Source organism: Elephantulus edwardii, unplaced genomic scaffold (genome assembly GCF_000299155.1).
Source record: "Elephantulus edwardii isolate Elephantulus edwardi_28Jun2011 unplaced genomic scaffold, EleEdw1.0 scaffold00466, whole genome shotgun sequence".
Lineage (NCBI taxonomy): Eukaryota > Metazoa > Chordata > Mammalia > Macroscelidea > Macroscelididae > Elephantulus > Elephantulus edwardii.
The window spans coordinates 197,560-218,014 of NW_006400216.1; the positions used below are offsets into that span (position 1 = coordinate 197,560).

The window sequence follows — 20,455 nt, forward strand, 5'->3', positions numbered from 1 at the left end:
TGTGCCCTTTACATGGGTCAAGGTATCTAACCTGTTAGGGTACTAGGAAAGTTTTTCCATTATCTCTTTAAAGAAGACACACTGTGAGAAAGGATGTTTTGACTCAAAGGGTGAGGTGAAATACCAGAATGTAACCACAGACTCGCTGGAGAATGAGCATAATTTAAAAGGAAAGTATGCACTTTAATCATTGTTTTGAGCTTAGTTTGTTAGCTCCTCTTTCTCCTTTCGATCTGCCATTTGTCTGAGAAGCATCTTGTGATAGCAGCTGTGCTAAGGATGCGAGGGGAACCGACGGAAACCTAACCAACCTGCAGGCCGGCTGCGCCGCTGCTCAGACCACGGAAGTGGTGCTCTCAGGGTTGACGCGCAGCAGCCTGGACACGTGCCTCAGGTCCTGCAACTGCTTGGCTGGCTTCCCCACACCCTCCTCAAACCGCTTCTCCACCACAGGGAGCACGGTCTCGTAGAGAAAAGTGGCGTTGTGTCTGATGAAGGCCTTCTTCTCAGGGTCCTGCTCGCAGCGCAGGCTGTAGTCCACGTGCTGGACGGCCACTAGGATGATCTCCAGCAGGCTCTCGAGCAGGACCATGTGCAGCTCAGGGAAATACAGCTTGAGCGCCTCGTCCAGGAAACCCATGGTCTGCTTGGTGAAGGCAACCACGGTATAGCTCAGGTTCACCCAGCAGTCGTCCCCTGTGTACTGCTCGAAGCTGCCCACCCCGCAGGCCCGCATCTCCTCGCGGAGCCGGCTCAGCGCCTCGGGCGTCATCAGGTTCATGCGCCGCCACATCTCCTCCGAGTTGCGGTGCTTGGTGGCCTCTATGATGATATCCTTGTAGCTGTGCAGGGCGCCTTGGATGTCTTTGACCAGCAGCGCCTGGATGACGAAGGTAAGGTCCATCCCGATGTCGCCCAGCTGCCGGCAGTGCTCCTGGGCCACCTTGACGCACTCGGCGGCTGTGGACAGGCTCTCCTTGCTGCGGAACACCTGCTTGCTGAAGGCGTCCACGAACACGCCCATGGCTGCGCGGGCCCAGACCATGAAGGCCGAGTAGCAGCCGCTGTCGGTGCCGGCGAAGTCGGTCTCGAACTCGCGCGCCGTCTCCAGCAGGCTGGTGAAGAAGACGTGGCACAGTTTGTGGATGTAGAGCAGCGTAGCGCCCTCGATGCGCAGCTGCCTGATTGCCGTCTGCACCGCGGCTGCCCGGTTACGCAGGAACAGCTCGCAAGCCTTGGTGCCCTGGCCCAGTCGGATCAGCTGGGACACCGCGCGGCGAGTGGCCTTGGGGCCGCCCCGCAGAGAGCGGTCGGGGGACAGCTCGAAGACGAGCACGTCGGTCAGCTGGCGCACGCGTTCGTCCACCTTGGCCCTCAGCTCCTTCACCGGCTGGGGGCGCGCCTTGTGCTGCAGGTAGAGGTCCAGTTTGTCCAACAGATCCACGGCACCCTCGAAGTCCCTCTGCGCGATGCACACGTCCAGGTCCTCAGGCAACTCCTGGATCCACTCTGGAGACAAATCCACTTTCTCCTCCTCCGCCTCGGGCGCAGCTGGTTCCTCCTCTTCCTCATCCTCGAAGGGATTGGCGGCCTTGGCCGGCGCGGGGGGCGGTGCCCGAGGGGCCGCGGCCTCCTCCTGCTCCCGCCGCCGCTTCTCGCTCAGCGCCCTCTTTGTGTCCTCCAGCACCTCTAGCCACTCCCGCTTGATCTTGGCATTCTCTGCCTGGAAGATGCGGCTCTCAGGGAACATGAGCAGCTTGAACATGTCCTTCATGGGCGGGTTGTCTTTGACGTTGACCACGGCCAGGCCGTCCAGTGGGTACAGGGCGTTGTAGCGGTACATGCCCCGGCGCTGCGGCAGCCAAGTGGCCACTAGCAGGCAGTCATTCATGAGGAAGCCGTGCACGCGCTGCAGCTGCGCCATGTGATCCGCCTCGTACTCAACGAGGTCCCCGTTGTACACCAGGTACTGGCCCGGCGTCTCCAAAAGGTGCCGGCAGCCCTCCACCTTCTCCAGCAGCGTGGTCAGCGTGCGCTGCTTGCCCTCTTCGCCTGCACCTGCACCCGCGCCCTCGCGCCCCCCAGCGCCCGGCAGAAGACCAGCCTGCGCGCGCAGCGCATCCCGGGCCCCCGGGCCGGACTCGTCGCCGGCGGAGGCCACGGGCCCGGCGGCCGGCAGCAGGGCCAGCGGGATGCTCTCCAGGCTGCTCTTCTGCTCGGTGAGCAGGTGGCTCACCTGGTACATCTCGCTCTCCAGGTAGGAGATCTCGCGCGCCGTCTCGATAAACTGCCTGTAGTTCAGGTACACGTTGCGCTTGAGGTTCTGCGCCGTCTCCTCCGCCAGCGCCTGGATGCGCTGCCGGTGCTCCTGGAGGTCGCGGTCGCCATCGGACTGCTGTGAGAGCTGCTTCACGTACAGCTGCGCCTCGAAGCCAGGTGACTCTAGCTGCCTCCGCAGACGGCTCGCCCCGCTGTCCGACATTTCCGTCCACCGTGAGCGGCGGCTGTCACTGTCGCCGCCAGCACCCACCTCCAGACTGAGGAAGCGGGACTGAGCGGTGGATAGTGCGCCTGCGTGCGGACCCGAGTGACGCCTGTGCAACGCAGTACGTCTGCGTGACAGCACGCTGCACTTGATGCGCATGCGCTTTGGTAGCTTTCGCGGAAGTGCGCGAGGGCGGAGGCCGACGCACAGTTTGTGCGTAGAGTCGCGCGGTGACGTTATGGTTTGAAGTCGCGGGCGGAGTCTGAGGGCGGCGTCGGCTTCGAGGGTTGAGGTCTTACCTTCTCTGCCGCCCCAGCCCCTGCATCTCGATCCCGGCATTTTGCGCGCGCGACGCCAGGTCTCGCTTGGGGGCCTGTTTTCAGCGTCTCAGAAACCGGGGTTGCCCGCTAGGAACGGGGCCGGCAGCGAGTGGCCGGGCTGTAGCCATGGACGCCGACCTGATGTTGGCACTACAGCTGCAGGAGGAGTGGGACCTGCAGGCCGCGCGGCGAGAGCGCGCCCAGGAGCCGCTGTCGCTGGTGGACGCATCCTGGGAGCTGGTGGACCCCACGCCGGACCTACAGGCCCTATTCTTACAGTTCAACGACCGCTTCTTCTGGGGCCGGCTGGAGGCAGTGGAGGTCAAGTGGAGCATGCGCATGACCCTGTGAGTGGCGGGGTACCCCGCCCCCGTCGGACGAACGAGCCTTTCGTTCCTCAGGCTGGTTCTATAGTGGGGAGCGCGCGGCTTTGCTGGGGGTGCAGCGGCGGGAACTCCCAACGGCCATCGGAGGTCACCACCGATGACCGTGCGCTCCTGGTCTAGGAAAGCCGCCCTGGCGGCCGCTTAGAGCACATTTTTCAGTTTCAGTGTTTTGGGCACTCAGGAAGAAGGAGTACTAGAGTTTGCCTCTGAGAAAAACTACCGAAAAAACGATTTGCTGGTCGTTAAGATGCCACCGCTTAGTATGTTAGGATTTGGTGTCACTCCTTGCTGTTTGCGTTTGCACCCCAGACACACCATGCACCCCAGTGCCTGGGAAGCCCAGATTCCTGTATTCACTTCTGACGATGATTGGGAAAGAATTCCATTTCTACACCTCTACGTGTGTGAAATCCACTTTTGAAATGATAATCTCCTCCCAAACATGGAGTCAGCAAGGATAGGATACAACTGGAGTTGCTTGGTTGCAACAATTAATCTATAACAGCCTGCAGAAGGAAGAGGAGGTACATTGTGTTCAAGTTCAGTCTCCTTTGGAGAAGCTGTCTTTTATCACGGAGATGTGCTGCGGAGCCTGGGTCTGCCCATTACCACTACAGATGAATTGTAGGTCCCAGGGAAGGGGCCCCTGCTTGCCTGTGTGAGCAGGAAGGCATGAACCTCTTAACTAAGGGTGTACCTTCAGGAAAACCACCTGCCAACATTCTTTTGGAGTGAACTGCCTCAAAGCGTCTGAGTGTTTGCTGATTCCTCTGTGCTGTACCTGGTCAATACCACCTCTTTTTTTTTTTTTTTTTTGTGGTGGCTGTTTTACAGGTGTGCTGGAATATGCAGCTATGAAGGGAGAGGTGGGATGTGTTCCATCCGACTCAGTGAACCGCTTTTAAAGTTGAGACCGAGAAAGGATCTTGTAGAGGTATGCTTTGTACAAACCTCATTTTAAGCGATTTTACCATTGGTTTAGATTTCTATTAATTAGACTGTATGCTTTTTTTCTAAACCACGATGTTCTGTACAGTTTTAACTGCGAGGCAGTTAAAAGTAGAAGCAGTGCCTAATTTTGGTTCCAAGACTCCCATGCAAATGTTGATTCCCTTCTCTCTCACTTCCTCTTGTCCTCCAGGGCTCCTGACTGAGCTGAGAGCAGTTTGAGAGCACCTTTCAGACCTGGAATTTATGGCATTTTTAGAACCAGGAGTAGTTGTTTTATTGCCGGATATAGAATCAAAACCAAACCCCATTAGGTTGTAGTTGATTTCAATCCAGAGTGAACCTCCTTTGGGAGGGTTCTACTTATATATATATGCCAGCGCATAGAGTAGTAGACTGCTTTGGAATTTGAACCCCAGTGCAACATCTAACTTACTACCTCGATAGTGCTCCTTAGATGAAAGATAATGAGAAATAGAAGTTTGTTTGCTCAGTGTTGATAAAATATTAATAAAAGCTAAAATGTCCAGTATGCCATTGTACCAATGGTGGCAGTGTACCATTTTCAAGGTGTGTTTATTGAGCCGAAAAGAAAGGACCTAAATTCTTTCCTCCTTTTACAGTCTAAGAAATGATGGGTTTTGATTTAAGTTGTTTTCAGAATAGTTACTTATTATAACTTTAGTTTGTTGAGAAACTGGGAATGTAAATAGTATTTGTGATGTGAGTCTTGTATGTAGCAGTTGTTTGAAAAATTAGGTTTGAGATAGTTGATAATTTTAAAAGGAGTATTTTCTTAATTACAAGTGAAAATGTTTGGCTCTCTTATTTTCCTGTTCAGCATAATTTTTTCATTTATTTACATTTATTATTAATTTCAGTAAAAATTTACAGAGACTTTGGATTTCCATTCATTTATTGTTGCCCTTTTCTCCCGTCCCAACCCTTCCCCCTAGTACTCTACCCTCTTGGAACAAGTAAAAGAAAAATTCTTTCATTGTTTTACAAACCCTCCCCCAGGTCCACTCCACCATGTAGCCTTTGCTCTAGACTCCTGTCATGACAAAAGTACCTAATCATGACAAAAATACCTAATGCATATCCCTTTTAAACAGTTTTCTCCCTCATCTGTTTCAGTGCAGTATATATTATTGAACCCATCTTTCTCAGTCTCCGCCAACCCAAGGTCAGTCCTGTTTTACAACAGTGGCACCATGCAGTATTTGTCCTTTTGTGACTGAGATACTTAACTCAGCATCCTCCAGAGTCACCCATTTTGAATAATATTGCATGAGTTCCTTGTTTTTCAATGCAGCATAGTATTCTGTTGTGTGAATATACTACAGCTTCTCTATCCATTTGTTTGTTGATGGACACTTGTGTTTTTTCCAACCCTTTGCTATTGTAAACAAAGCCGCAATAAACATGGGTACACATATATCTTCTTGGATGTCAGTTATGGTCTTTTTGGGGTATAGTCCCAGTAGTGGAATTGCTGGGTCAAATGGTATCTCTATTTGCAACTCTTTGAGAAAGCGCCATACCGCCTTCCACAGTGGTTTCACTATTTTACACTCCCACCAACAGTGAATAAGGGTTCCAGTTTCTCCACAACCTCCCCAGCATTTGTTGCTTGCTGTTCTGTTAAATTTTGCTATTCTGACTGGGGTGAGATAGTATCTCATAGTTGTTTTAATTTACATCTCTCTTAGAGCTAGGGATTTTGAACATTTCTTCATGTGCTTATTAGCCATCTGAATGTCTTCTTCAGTGAAGTTTCTGTTCATATCTTGTGCCCATTTTTTTTTATTCCAATTCTTTTTTTTTATTTTTTATTAATTTTTTTTGTGTGTGTACCATCAAATCAGATCTGACTGGTACAGGAGAAGATTGCCCCTCCTTCTCCAGCAGAGCATCTGGTGGATTCGGTGCCCATTTTTCTATTGGATTATTTACCTTTATCTTGTTGTGGTGCTCAAGTATTTTGTAAATTGTGGATATAAGTTCCTTATCTGATATGTCATTACCAAACACTTCCCAGTCTGTGGCTTCCCTTTTTACCCTGTCGGAGAAGTTTTTGGATGTGCATATGGATTTGATTCTTAGGAGATCCCATTCATCTACTTTATCTTCTCCAGGTTGTAGATTTTTCAGGATACTTGGAAGACTGTTTATGTTGTGGATTAGGACTTCTAGTGTTGTTCTTAGCATTTTCTTTAATGAAGTTTAGTCCTTGGTTTTAGCCCTAGGTTCAGCATAATTTTATAAAACTAAAATTCATTACTGTCAGCCTAGTTTTTCTGATAAAAATTACCTTAAAAAATACAGAAACAAAGGGAGCTCTGGTGGCCTAGTGGCCCAAATCTGCACTGCAATCCTGAAGGTTCAGTTTGAATTAGATGCTCCCCTAGAGAAGGAGGGGCTGTCTCCTCCTGTGCTAGTCAGATCCCATTCAACAGGACACAACAATTAAAAAATAAGATAAATATGGAAACACTAAATGATGGTGAAAGAATATATATAGCTTGGCTACATATATTGGCATATGAAATGTGCATGGAGAAGGGACTTGTTAGGAATTGTTCTGGCATACGTAAGGAAATGTGCAAAGACCCCCAGGAAAACATGTGTTGGGGCTTTGTGGAGGCCTATGTATCTGTAGGCGTGTGCAGGTGTGCCTGTGCATGTATTCAGATTTGTAATAAAAGCAAGTAAGGGACATGATTAGGAATGCTTTTCAGATGTAACCAAAACCCAAACACTTAGGGCACACCTATGTTTTAAGAACAAATTATAGACCACCAGTTGTTATTGCTCTTATTATTTTTGCTCATAAAGCTTCGAATCCTTCCTGTAGTACCCAGAGTAATTAGGAGTAGAGTTTTTCTTTATTTTAGGATTTACCCAATCCAAGATCACAGAACTAAAGAAATTTAGAGAACCTTGTTCCTACTCTGATCTCTCTGTTGTGTATTCTACCTTCACAGAGAACAGTTGTTATTGTATTGCGTGCCATCAAGGCCGTCCTTACTCACAGCTGACCCTCCAGCAGGTTTTACAGTAGCTGTAAATCTCACAGGAAGAAACTGCCTGTCTTTCTCCATTGAAGCAGCTGGTGGATTCAACTGCCTGCCTTTGGGTTGGCAGTGCAATTTCTTACTCATTAGGCCACTAGCACTCCTTCTGTTATTATTAATTTCTTATTGTTTGTTGCAAATATTTATGTCCACTCTTAACTCTCCTTCCCAGTTTCACAAAATTAATACACTCTTCCTGTACTCACTCACTGTGTTGGTTCTGACGCATTGTTGCCTAATAACATGGCAACATACTCAATAATCTTTTCATTAAAATGGTCCATTCTGTCTCCAAATCATTTTATAGCATTTTTTAAAAATTTCTTTTTATGCGTAGAATTCATTTATGTGACTCCACACTAGAACATTCAATCAGTTCCCTGTTGTAAACCACTGGTTCCACACGGTCCTTTGCCCTTATAAAAAGGCCAGAATGAAGACATGGACTTTGTGCAGCCAAGCACAGGATAGCTATCCTTGGGTCAGAGCGCTGATCTGTTTTTAACTTGGTTGCTGTTGTTACCAGTTCTCTTCCATATTGGTTGCACCATTTCTAACTAACAGTATGGGAATGTTTATTTCCCTGTAGAGTTACTGTCAAAATTGACGTATTTGAGTATAGTGTTATTGTGTATTTCTCTTTTTTTTACATTATATTGAACATTGCTCATGTTTTCTTGAGTCATTTCTTTTTCTTTGAACTGCCCATAACCATTATCCATTTAAAAGTTGAGTGGTTGGTAATTTTTGTTGATTTTGTGGTGTTTTTTATGTGCCCTCAAGTCAACTGCTACTCATAGAGACCCTGTGAACAACAGATCCATACCTTATCCTGCATCATTCTCTTTTTCTTCAGTTACTGTGTCAATCCATCTTGCTGAGGATCTTCATATCTTTCTCTGAACCTCCACCTTCCCCATCAGGATGCCTTTTTCTAATGACTGGCCCCTCCTGATAACATACCCAAAGTATCGGACATGAAGTTTCACTGTCTTTGCCTTTAAGGAACAGCCTGGTGGCACTTTGTCCAAGACAGACTTGTTTGTCCTTATGGCAGTTCATGGGATATTGTGTATTTTTCACCAACATTACAGTTCAAAAGCATTGAATTCCTCAATCATCTTTATTCATTGTCCAACTTTTAAACGCATAGAAAGCAATTGAAAATACTATGGCTTCAATCAGGCAACCTACAGTCTTTAAATTGACATCCTTACTCTTGAGAACATTGGGAGAGATCTCTGACAGCTGATTTTCCCAATGCAACACATCTTAATAATTTCTGTGGGCGTTGATTGCCGGTCCAAGTTAAGATGAAATAATTGACAACTTCAGTCTTGCTCTGTCTATGGGTATGTTGCCTACTGGCCCACTGGTTAGGATTTTTGTTTTCTTAATGTTGAGATGTAATCCATATTGAAGGCTTATTGTCTTTGATCTTCTACAGCAAGTGCTTCAGGTAGGTCCTTCAGCAAACAAGGTTGTGTCATCTGCATAAGGCAGGTTGTCGATGAGAACAAGGCATTCTTAATCTATGATATATTTGGGCTACTATATGTAATGTTTTGTGACAGTGTGCTATGTAATTTTTCTGAAAGGATAGCTCATGACCTGTGGACCAGAATGTATATTTACTGCTCCAGGTAGAGGAGGGGATAGGGGGCAGGATGGAACTACTCTGGGGAGAGGACGTGGTATAGGCTAGGGCCACTCTGGGTTGAGGATAAAGTGATGAGGGAGAAGATGGGGTGGTGGGAGAGAAGACAGGGTAGTGGAGGCTCAGTACAAGGGTTGTGGTGGGGAGGACAGGGTGTTGTTGGGGACGGAGAACAGGATGGAGCTGCTCTGTTTAAGGGGGCAGGATGGACCCACTGCAGGTAGAGGTGGGGGTGCTCCAGGGGAAGTCCCAGTATATTTCTTGGGCATGCTCATTGTCAGACCTGCCATAACAGAGTGTTTTTCTTTTTCAGACCCTCTTGCATGAGATGATACATGCTTATTTGTTTGTCACAAATAATGACAAAGACCGGGAAGGACATGGTCCAGAGTTCTGTAAACACATGCATCGCATCAATCGCCTGACTGGAGCCAATATCACAGTATGTACAGCCACAGTGATACATGTATGCTCAGTAACTCCTAGGCATACTGAAAAGTGAGAGGCTGAGTAGAAGTAAATATTAACTTAGAAGATTTCAGGCATTGGATTGGCACCCCAGAAGCTGCTTGTCTTGTGTTAGGACCACAGGGAACGGAGCAGAGCAGGAAACAGTCTGCTGGTTTGGTGTCCTTGTCTTCGTGTCCTTCAGTCTGTCTTACATCCCACTATTTCCTGTCAGTCTTCACCAGAGTCTTTGGTATACACTTGCTAGGAAAGTAAGAATAAACCATTTCTGCATGCTGTCCTGGAAAGCTGTGTCGTTTGGTGTTGAACAGAGTATGAGAGTCAAGCTCACTGGATTCAAATCCTGGCTCCCTGCACTGTTGTCTGTGTAACCACTTAACGCTTCTCTGCCTCATTTTACTACCATGTCATTTATAACATCTATTACTGCATCCTTGTGAGAAAGGAGAACACATTTGCAAAGTACTTTATCAAAGCTTACATTTTGATCATTGGGAATTGGTGGCCTAATGGGTCAGGGGCTGCGCTAATGAAGAGGCAGCGCTCTGATGATCAGCATTCAGCAGCAGATCTCCATGCAATTTACAGGGAGAGGCAGCTATGAGTCAATGCAACTTGATGGCAGTGACTTTTTTGAGAGCAACAATAAAAGAGTAGTTCTTGTCACTATTGCGTTAAGGTCATTTGTAAAATTATCTCCCTGTTCCTTATTACTCCACCCAGTCTCTTGCCATTGAACTTGCTGTCTCCAAGAACTTTTATGTCACAGCTGTGTCCCTTCCTCTTCATTTGGATCTCTTCAGCCTGTAGTTAACCTTTTGCATTATTTTATTCTACTTCCATGCCTCTGAAGACAGGTTGGCTCTTACCTACCTTTTTTTTTTTGCACTACAATGAATAACAAAGTGCCCTTAGAGGAGCTTAAGAAATCCTGAGTGGGACAATATTAATTCCCAAGTATTAACAGCATTCCCTATCTTTAAAAGGAGTAATGGCTGATATGATGCAACATGCTCACACTCATATTACCCACTGTATGCTTCCCTGCTGTAGTTTTAAGGTTTTTTGAGAGCTCCTTTGATGATTGGATTTAATTATTTGAACAGAAGTGGCTGGCATTGAAAATAGACTTAAAATGGGCTAGCAAGAGATTGAAGGAGTTGCTGGGATTTAAACAAAACAATTTATGGTTCCTCTTTAGAATTTACATGCTCCTTAGCAAACTGGTGGATCATAAGATATTCTTATACTTGGGTGTCCATGTGTTTTTATTCAGGAGGTCTCACAAGATGAGCACAGCTGGCTTTTACATGGGACACACAACTCTAGTGACTCCAGCGGGTCTGGGTTCATACTGCAGAGCAGCCCTCTTTTACTGACTGCATGGCCACTCTCATTCCCAGGCTTTAAATTTTACAGTAGAAGTTAGAGACACCAGATTCCCTGCCTTTTGTGTTAGTGAATTTGTAAGAGATGAATCCAAGCAATGTAGCAGAGTATTTCACTTCTGTCAAGAACCTTTGTTCTTGTGTGTGTCTGTGTGTCTGTGTCGGTGTCTGTCTCTCTCTCCCTCCCTCTACTCCCCCATCTAACACTTAACTACTTGCATGCTTGCTGAGTAATAGAGTTAATTTTTTTTCTTATGGTAGTAGTTAGTGTGGAATTTATCTGTTTAAAAAGCTTAAAATTCTTTTCCACAAAGGGAATTTACAGAATAGTTAAATAGCTGTTAAAGAAAGGTCTCCATAGGGTGGACCTCTGAGAAGGATAGGCAATCTCCTCCCATGTGAATCCTGTCTATGAAAACCTGCTGAAGGGTCTGCTATCAGTCGGTTCTGACTTGATGGTAAACAACAATACATAAAACATTATTTATCTTTATCTAATAATGTTCCTCCGACAGAAGAGAAAGTCAAGTCCTTCAGGAGGAGTTATTTTTAACTGATGCTCTGTTGTCCTCATCCTCCCAAACGGAGGAGCTTACCTCGCTTTGCATTCAGAAAAACTCTATTTTCTGCTTAGTTTCTGAGTAAGATGGTTAGATAAAGCGAGGGATCCTGCTCCAGGATTGAGCAGAGAATGACCTGGTCAGCAATGGCCAAGCATTACCTTCACCACAGGGATGCAAAGATGGGAATGCTGGACAACGCAGAGCTTTACAGTCTAGTACAGAAACACTGTAAGAGAGAACTGGTAACCTTTGCTTGTGCTGAAGACGTAAGCAAGGAGCTGTGAGAATGCAGAAGTGTGAGGTTCAGGCATTCGGAGGAGCTGATTCTGTTGTTCTGGGTGGAAAACACTCCTGTTTAGCAGCAGGAGTAATGCCTGTAGGGTGTTATAGGGCCTCATCTTTATCCATTTACCATTTTACCTTTTGAGGTATTTAGCTTTATTTAAGGTTTTGTTTTGATTTTTTTCCCTCCCTTCTGCTCTCCCATTTTCTATCTTTGCATAGTTCAGGAAGTGTTGAAAAACTGTTTCCCATTAACGTGAACTTTTGAAAAGACGTAGCTAAATATAGGCTTTTGTTTTTTCTTTTTGAGATTTTAATGAAAGTTTATAGAGAACTTGGATTTCCATTCATTCATTGTTGCGCATTTTCCTCCCTGCCCAGCCCCCCCTTTTGCTTTCTCTTTGAAAAAAAATTATTTCATTGCTGTACAATTCCCAACCCCCCACCCCAGTCCACTTTACTAATGCAGCTCTTTTTCTGTACAGATGTCATGCACATAATGTTTAATCATACATTCTTTTTAGACAGTTCTTTCCCTCATCTGTTTCAAGGCAATGTACATTATTTATAATCCCGTTCTTCTTAGATTCCTTCCAACCCCGATATCAGTCCTCTTTTATAATAGTGGCACTATGCAGTATTTGTCCTTTTATAATTGAGATATTTCACTCAGCATAATGTCCTCCAGGGTCACCAATTTGTATACTTCATGAGTTCCTTGTTTTTCAGTATTCCATTGTGTGAATATACCAGAGCTGCTCCATCCATTCGTTTAATGGGCACTTGGGTTGTTTCCATCTCTTTGCTATTGTGAACAGCGCCACAATAAACATGGGTGTGCATATATCTGCTTGGCTGGCAGGTATGGTTTCTTTAGGGTGTATTCCCAGTAGTGGAATTGCTGGGTCAAGTGGTATTTCTATTTCAAACTTTTTGAGAAAGCACCATACAGCCTTCCGTAGTGGTTGCACCATTTTACACTCCCACCAACAGTGAATAACGGTTCCAGTTTCTCCACAGCCTCGCCAGCATTTGCTGTTGTTTTGCAATTCTTACTGGGGTGAGGTGGTATCTCATAGTTGTTTTGATTTGCATCTCTCTTAGAGATAGGGATTTTGAACATTTCTTTATGTGTTTGTTCACCATCTGAATGTCTTTTTTGGTGAAGTGTCTGTCCATATACTGTGCCCATTTTGTGAATGGGTTGTTTATCTTGTGGTGTTAAATATAGTCTTTTCCAAAATGTATTTTCCAGAAAGTTCTTGTGAAGGCTATTTGTAATGGATGGAAGCTAGTTGTTGGCCTGCTGTCACTGCTGGTGTCCCCAGGTGTATCACATGATCCATAACGTGGGGAGGGAGGCTGGTTGTTGGCCTTCTCTTTCACTGTCGGTGTCCCTAGGTGTACCACACGTTCCATGACGAGGTAGATGAGTACCGCCGGCACTGGTGGCGCTGCAACGGCCCCTGCCAGTACCAGAAGCCCTTCTATGGCTATGTGAAGCGTGCCATCAACCGGGCTCCCTCTGCCCATGACTACTGGTGGGCTGAGCACCAGAGGACCTGCGGGGGCACCTATGTGAAGATAAAGGAGCCAGAGAACTACTCAAAAGGCAAAGGAAAGACCAGAGCAGGTGCTCACCCAGCGGCAGCAGAGAATAAAGGTACCTGTGGGAGTGTTCCCCCGGCTTGGCCTGGGTTCTGCAGTGCAGACAGTAAGCTTAAGGTTTGTAGACTTAAGAAAAAGCTCATGATCCCATGTCCGTCAATGGTAATAAAATGCACTAGGAACATACACTTTGTTCTGTATTCAGATGAGCAAAAAGTACAACAGGCTTCCCATTAATAGTCTGAGGAAAGCGTCTTCCCCTGTCTTGACTTTCACAGAGTCATGAGGAAACAGAAGGCAAAAAGATTGCCAAAATGCAAACAATAAATACATAACAATGCCCGGAATGAGCCTTCACTCCACCCCTTCCCATTCGTTGCATCCTAGCTAAGTAACTTCTGCTCTTGGGGGCTGTATTTTGTTGGAAGAAGAATGTGAAAGGTTATGCAGAGCTTCATCTTCAGGACTTCTTCCTTTCCTGTAACACTCAGAGCAGTGCCTTTCTGGGAGGGAACCGGGCGGGTTCGGGAGGCTGCTGGAATAGCAAGGAAACACTGCTGTCTAGGTCCCTCTCTGTTTAGAGTGCACATTGGAGACACTTCAGCTAAGTGGTGGGAAGTGATGAGACCACAGAATCTTGCCTTTTGTCCTAATCTTTGATAATTAACTTCTGAAGCTTTAGGGTATTCACACTATATGAACCAAGTTACACACTCGTTTTTCATACTGTCTTAAAACAATTTTTTTGTGGTTGTGTATATATTTTGAACTCTATCATGCTTGACCTAGATAAAAGGTTTTTTCTTGCCTCTCTTTGTACATACTAATTTTGAGCAAGTAAAATTCCTTTTTTTGCAGATAAACGGAGTCAAGATGAGAAGCAGCGGGTAATCCCTTTTACCGGAAAAGGGTATGTTCTGGGAGAAAGGAGCAGTGCACTTCCACCCAGGAAATCCATGTCCTCCAGCACCATTAATAAAGCGCAAGACCATTCAGCAAATGCATTAAGAGAAAATTCTAAAATTGAGGTGAAATTTGAACAAAGTGGCTCAAGTAAAAAACCTGTCATTTCCAGTGTTCTCACTAACAGTTCTCAAAATGTTCTAAGCAGCTACTTCCCACGAGTATCTGTTGCCAACCAGAAGGCTGTCAGAAGTGTGAATGGCTCCCCCACAAGTGACCTCCCCAAATACTGGATCCCCCCTGGTTCTCAGAGACAAGCAGTGTCTGTGAAGAGGCCCCTCGAGAGTTTTCTGCAGGCAGCGGAGCCAGCAGCTCTGACCAGGTCTCACGGTGTATCTGCATCTGGTGAGAAGCTCACAAGTAAGCGACCCAGACTGGAAGACAAGAGCGTGTTGGATCACTTTTTTATTAAGAAGCAGCGAGTGCACAGTGGTGGTCTTGAGCCCCAGTGTCGCCCACACCCTCCATCGTCAGCTCAGGGTCCCAGCAATCCACTCAGGCACAGCAGGAAGGTTGTCTGTCCTGTTTGTCAGGAAGAGGTTTTAGAGTCTCAAATTAATGAGCACTTGGACCGCTGCCTCGAAGGGGACATCATTGAAATCAAAAGCTGAAAACCAACATGGAAGAACTGGGGCTCACGAACCAGCATCTGGGACCTCAGGAATGCTGCTGTTCAGCCTTCAGGACCTTCTGATGCAAGATGAGTGGGGGCTTAGGGGCCAGCACACTTTTCTGACCCCATGTAAGGTGTGTGTGCGCATGTGAAGTGTCAGGTGGTGCTCTCTCCACTCCTGCCTTAGTGCATTTACAGCCTGGCCTTCTGGGTGCATTCACATACAAATTTTAGATGTTCATATTTTTTTCCCTTATACGCCAAATAATTTAAATCTGTTGATCTTATTTCTATCTCTCAACGTATTAATATAAAGGAATCTTGTTGGGTATTTAGGTTAAAGTGAATATTTTTGTTAATAAAATTCATTCCTAGACTAATGTTGATCTTCGGAGTATTAGGCATTCATTCTGACAAAGAACAGTCTAGGTAACAGATACTAGTTTTAAGAGTACTCAAGTTTAAGGTTTTTGTTCCAAAGTTTTAACAAGAAAAAGATTTTAATGTTTTTAGCAATTTTATTTCACTCCTGGAAAGATGGCATTACAATTTTAGAGTGAATAAGGCAAATTTCTGGATTCTATCTGCTAGCAAGTCTCTAAGCCAACTCTTAGATTGATTGCATTTAGCTGTTTTCTCAAAATTTTAGCATATTTGATGTTTAAAACGAAGTAGTAGTAACTGGTAAGTAACCGTTTTGTAGTTTATATGGCTGTAGAAAATGGGCTGAAGCAATTATTAAGTCTTTAAAAGTTATTATTTTTGTATTTTAAAAAAGGACTTCTTTTTAAAAATACTCATTTTTTACCAGTTTTCTGCCATAGAGGTACATTTTACCTCTAGCAGAGCTTCATGTGTTTCTTGTTTGGCTGTAACTTGGATGTGCTGTGAAGAGCACAGAGCTCACACGCGTTGTGCTGACCTGTCACACAGTGCTTACCACCCAGGGTACAGAATGTCCCTTAACATGAAGGCTTCTCACTGGTGCCTCTTCCCAGGCATTGCCCAGACCTTTTGGCACAGGGTGGCGTAGCCTGGTTTTGAGCTTCCTTGTTTACTAGTAAAAGTGTATTTTTATTGCTCTAAAGTATTTTTATGCATCTGCCTGAATGCATTCGTTCTATTATCAGTGGACACTAAAATAATTGCCATGACGATGAATGATGCTGCTAAAGACCACTCTTGGGCTGTTTGGTTGCTGTACACACTCATTTATGCTGGGGCTGTTTATGTTCAGTTACTGTGAATGAATGATAAGCGCTGCCTGTTTACAATCCCCCCAGGAAGGCCCAGCTATCCACATGTTTCTAACAGCACAATTATCAATCTTTTACTTGAAGTGTGTCAGGTTGGATGTTCCCAAGTTTTAGCATGTAAATATGAAATAAAACTATTTAATAAACTTGAAGGAAAATGTCTATTGTGTTGACTGTCTCCAGTTACACAGAGGAATCCTGTTCTCTATGCTAGCTGATATGCATGGAAACATTTCTAAGGACATAGTTGGCCAAATGATCCAGGATTCCAGAATACATAAGACAGCCTATGTCCCGAGATGGAGTCCTAATTGGGGACCAGGCTAACGCTGTTCACTGTTAGCATTTTGGTACCAGTTCCAACACCTTCCTGCAGGGCACTGTGGGGCTGGAGTGGGCTAGGGAGCACACCCGGCCACTGGGGGAAGTTTTCCTGAGGAGCTGCCAGGGAGGGAATGGTGGGAGGCCACTGCAAAGGAGTAACAGAAAAGGTGTGCCATCCGAGCCGAGCTTTATCAATAGGGACAGAAGCTGTGCACATAAGGATGTAGATTGTGGGGTGAAGTGGCCAAGAGAACAGAGCCATGCTGCACGTCCAGGTGGGGCATGCAGTGGTACACCGGGGAACACAGCACTTTGCCCTATATTAGTGATGTTTTCTTTTGATGTTGATTAAAATAGCTCAGCATTTCTCAGAAGTTACATTCTTAATGTGCCTTTCCAAAAAAATGCCATGTTGATGACTGACTTTCCTGCATAGCCACATCCCACAGGATCTGTATGGGCTCAACCTTTTTCCCCAGAGGGTTACAGAGGATCTAAGACATGCCAATCAGAGTGTGTGCAGTAACATCTTACTAAAATATGTGTCTGTTTCTGGAAAGTGATTGGTGTTGCTAGGCACATAATGGTACAAGTGGGTGTGTCCATATCTACAACCCATGACAAACATATTGACAGTCAAAACACCTGTTACTGGTTTATATACATACTGTGCTATGTTGCTGTGTACCTGTGTTACAGTCAGAGCTGTCTCCTAGCTGACCCTCCAGCAGGTTTGCAGAGGCTGTAAATCACATGGGCAGAGACTGCCCATCTTGATCTCTTTTGAGCAACTGATAGACTCAAACCCTGTACCTTTGGGTTAGCAGTGCAACTTCTAAGCCACCAGAGCTCACCTGAATACCTGAGGTTTAAATCAATCACACGTGATTAGGTGATTTCCCCGCCTGCACTGGGTCCAAGTGTAGAAGTGAAGATACCACTTCTATCACATGTCTGAGAGCAGTTGTATGCTGGCATTGTTCCTGGTTTGTGAACACAGGAATCTGGAGTCTACTACTTCAAGGATAATCCTGCAGATTCTAGTTCTGGTCCCAAATCTCTACCTGCCCTTCGCCGCCTGCTGCCATCACCAGCAGTGAGTTTGCTGCATTTGGAAGCCAGATCCATTTTATGGCCATTATTTTTAAGAAAAAATGGGGAGACAAGGCTGGAACACACGAGACAGACAATGCACAAAACTGGACATATGGCTGCCCCTGAACTGCATAAACCATTAGATAAACATTTTAAGTGGGGAACATATAGAGAAATTCTGTTCAGACGGTGACATGACACGTGTGGATCCTGCCCACGTTCTCATTACACTGCCTCACTCAGCAGCTCAGGTGTGCTACCTTTAGCACTTCAAAGTGCTGCTTGTCCCTGGTGGTCCCTAGGGACAAAGATGGGCAGTGAGATTTACAGCCTCAGAAATTATGAGGGTTGCTGTGCATAGACGTTGGCTTGGTGACGCTGTTTTTTCCTCCTCCTCTGATCCTCCCAGCTCTCTGACTGCCTGTGGGGCCTGTTGGCTCTGGTGGTGAAAGCAGCAGCCTGCCAGTTTTCGTACCCCCAGATCCTTTCAACAGCTGGGTTCCCACCAGCAGCCTCCTATTAGCAGCCAAGTCCTCAGCTGCTGCACCACCAGGACCCTTCTGAGCTGTGGTTGAGTGAAGGTCTCTAGACTCCCCAGGACAGGCAGAGAGTAACACACACATGAAAGATGGCTTTACAGCAAGCAGCAATGTGAACCTTTGTCTAAGCTCCCTTTCTAATAAGATCTCTGATTAGAACAAGATTCTGAGTGTCTGTGTCCACACAAATGATGACTGTTGCACATACAAGGCACCTACGACAGAAACACCCGAGCCCCTTTTTTGACACAGCAGCAGGTAGGAAAGATGCTCCACAGCCATGTGAGAGGACCAGCGAAGGGCCTGAGAAGAGGCCAAGAAGCCAAAGACGGCTGCTGTCAGGCCTATGCGCTGGGTGTTGTCTGTATCAGTCAGATACATTCTATTAGCATTCTCTCAACTGTCATTCATAGTGACAGCAAAGTCCTGGACCAGAACCAAGCCGCATAAGGAACCAGCTCCCTGTCCACGAGCAGCCTGTGAACAGTCAGGGACAGGATGGAAGAATACAAACAACTGCAAATAACAGCCATCATCTTTCCAAGAACGTTTTATACATCTTTTTAATTAGATTAGCTTTACAAGCAACCGGAGCACTCTTCCATAATGAAACACCACTTTTCAAATCACATAATTTGGAGCTGTCTATATGAATTCCAAGCTTCTTCACTGCTGCTGCTGAAAGTCTGTGTTTTACAGCTGGTTCGTGCTGAGTGAATACAGCATTCTGAAGCTTTCCTGTTAACCAGGATTTAACACATCTAGGCCACAGTTTAAGTCTTGTTTTAAAGAATTCCTGCTTGGGGACAGTTAACAGTCACGGTAACATGAAATAAATAGATTTAAAGTGGACATTAAAGAAACAGCTACCCTTGTTTTTCTGGCCCTTTCACAATGATCTCCAAGAAACAGAAAAACTTAAAGTACACAATTTAAAAACTATCTGGCAAGCTCAACCCACGGGTAGTAGCATCTGATATGGAGTACGCTGCAGAAGTACACAATCTGAGTAACGTGTAGTCAGTTAGAACCAACTCAGATGACCCAAGGATTTTCAGAGACTGCAAATTATGGGAGGAGACTGCCCTTTCTCCCTCAGAACTGGTGGATTCAAACCGCCTGCCCTTCAGTTGTTAGTGCAACTCCCTACCCACTAGTCCACCAGAGCGCGCTCTCAATAACAAGTTCCCGAAATAAAAGGCTATCGCTGCTCATCTTGAGGATAAAGCTGGCCTGTCATCAGCATGGTTTCTCCTCACCCTACTAATGGCAGCATCTGCAGCATGGCCGAGGGTGTGCCCTGCACCGCTGACCAGAGGCGCCAGCCCAGGCTGGCAGAGGCACTTCCTGTGGAGGTGTGGGTCTGGGGTCTGAAGGAAGCAGAGGGAGTGGGGACAGCCACCACTGATGGCCACTTTCTCCCACAAGTTCACAATGAAATGAGATCAGAACTGAAGATACCTCCCCCAGCCCCAGGTCCATGCCGTCAGTGTCACGGAAAAATCTTTTTTCATGTTTTACATGAATAATAGCAATCTTTTCATAAAAATTACTAAGCTTTCCATAGAAAAGGTCTCCAATTACAAACTATACAGATGGTAAAACTTAGAACTTGAAATATACAGAAATATTTCTGTACACATTATTTTGGCAAAGATCAGGGACAAGAATAGGAAACTGAAGAGGGCAAGGCCCGATATACTGTAATTCACATAAATAGGGGATGCCATCCTCGGACTTTGCTCAAGATAAGAGCTGGAGCAGAAACTGAAGTCTAAGACACCTATCCCCAAATTCTTAACTGAAATCTGCAGGCCTTGTGATTTGTAATATTCCCCCTGTTGTTTTGTGAAAAAGCAAGCTCTAAAACAAAATAATCTGATGCTTTTATGATTGTTGGGTTTGGTTTTTTAACTGAACACATGTCTGTGAGTGCTGACGAGGCAAGGCCCAACAGCAGGGCAAAGGGTCACTGGGGGCTTGGTCGGTGCACAAGCTCCCTTGTGACACTGCTGGGTACAAACAAGGCTGTATTCTGCAGAGCGTTAGAAAACAGCAGTGCAAGGTGAGAGTAAAACCAGCTGGAAGGGAAGCAAAGGGGCGAGCTGTGGGAGGAGGTGTGGGAAAGCGCGTCTGAAAGCCCTTGATCTGAGGACTCCATGCCATCTGGTGCCAGTCACTTTATTATTTTTTTTTTCCTTTAAAAATGTTTCACTTAAAAAGGAAAACTCTTCTTAACTGGATATTTTAAAAACCCAAACAAAGCATACACGAACTAAGTTACTGGTAGTAAATGGTGACTATTTTACTGTTACATTATTAACAATGTCAAAAGAAGCAGCAATCTTTAAGAGTTCTAATTAGTTTAATAAGATTACAAAACACTCTTGATTTTTCAGTTGGTGATTAAAGTGCTCCTTTTCTCACTTGTGTATAAAGAAAATTAATCGGTCACTGGCAGCAATCATTAAGAGGCCTATTAG

General features: G+C 45.6%; 2 protein-coding genes across 2 annotated transcripts; one reads left to right on the plus strand and one right to left on the minus strand.

The window, feature by feature from the left end:
• Window positions 1–334: 334 nt before the first annotated feature.
• Window positions 335–2,482, minus strand: EXOC8 (exocyst complex component 8). The gene has a single exon (XM_006902886.1). It carries the CDS (start codon window positions 2,480–2,482, stop codon window positions 335–337), a length of 2,148 nt encoding a protein of 715 aa, XP_006902948.1.
• A 449-nt stretch (window positions 2,483–2,931) lies between these two features.
• Window positions 2,932–14,756, plus strand: SPRTN (SprT-like N-terminal domain). Its single transcript, XM_006902887.1, has 5 exons — window positions 2,932–3,152; window positions 4,026–4,125; window positions 9,187–9,315; window positions 12,976–13,237; window positions 14,041–14,756. Exons 1-5 carry the CDS (start codon window positions 2,932–2,934, stop codon window positions 14,754–14,756), a joined length of 1,428 nt encoding a protein of 475 aa, XP_006902949.1.
• Window positions 14,757–20,455: the final 5,699 nt, after the last annotated feature.